At 36.3% G+C, this 985-nt stretch overlaps 1 protein-coding gene across 1 annotated transcript; it reads right to left on the bottom strand.

Annotated features, from left to right (window-relative positions):
- Nucleotides 1-59: 59 nt before the first annotated feature.
- Nucleotides 60-447, bottom strand: LOC121940028 (putative F-box protein At1g47300; the record flags this gene model as incomplete). The annotated part of the gene is made up of 2 exons (XM_042482910.1): nt 60-205; nt 296-447. Coding segments are annotated over 2 exons (298 nt in total), but the record flags the coding sequence as incomplete, so codon positions are not given.
- Between the last annotated feature and the right edge of the window lie 538 nt (nt 448-985).

Raw genomic sequence — 985 nt, 5'->3', positions numbered from 1 at the left:
CTGTTGGTCATATTTTGCTTGATGAGGATGCAAAGCTATAAAAAAAGGGTGTTACTCACCGCCGGCCATATCATGCCAGCATAGGAGTCAAGAGCACCTTCAATAACAATCTTCTGTCCGACAAAGCAGAACATCTCTCTATCTGTTTTGCAGTAGAAACATGGAGTCCAGGCTGGTTTCTGCTGCTTCTGGACGACTGATTCATCTAATGGATACAAAAGTCAGACGCTCAGATCTCTGTGTTTTCTGCTCAGTGTGAGTTTTGAAGTGTTTCCCTTCTTTTTATTCATCTCACCTTTGTTCTCCTTCTTTCTTTCTTCATCTCCATCTTCCTCCTCTTCATCTTCCTCCTCCTGCTCCTCCTCCTCCTCCTCTCCACCTCTCATATAACTGGTTTCCTCCACACAGCATGTGGACAGAGTATCCATATAAAATCTTGTGTTGGACCTGGACTCACAGATATATGAATTAGAGTAGAAATGTCCAGAGATGTCATTATTTATATCTTTTCAACCAACTTAATTGTCTGTCTCTGTAATTGGAGGTAGACATGGTTTATACAGGGAGTCACACTAAAGGTTCACTCACTTAATGCTCATTGGCAATGAAATTCAAATTGATTTAATAAAGGCAGCTAATGAAATCCAAATCCTCATACTTTCCTTTCTTCCTCCACTCTCTTCCTCACTCTTTTTCAGTTGTCTAAAACCTACTACCTATGAAATACCACTTAAGTAATTACATAATTAATTAAATGTATTAAATGTAATTGTATGTCAGTGCATAAATATATATATATACCCATGAAATAACCCTTGAAATAAATAAATGGGGAAATAATGAATAAACAAGTTTAAATATAAATTTAGAAGCATCAGCATATTTCATCAATAAATTAACTTTAAATTAAAAGACTTTTTATATTTTTGACATTTTACTTGAGAAAGCAATGCAACATTGCAGATACCGGCTGCCAGTAAACCCC

The sequence above is a fragment of the Plectropomus leopardus genome, unplaced genomic scaffold, assembly GCF_008729295.1.
Source record: "Plectropomus leopardus isolate mb unplaced genomic scaffold, YSFRI_Pleo_2.0 unplaced_scaffold71709, whole genome shotgun sequence".
In the NCBI taxonomy this organism is placed as follows: domain Eukaryota; kingdom Metazoa; phylum Chordata; class Actinopteri; order Perciformes; family Serranidae; genus Plectropomus; species Plectropomus leopardus.
This window is presented reverse-complemented; position numbering and strand designations above follow the sequence as displayed.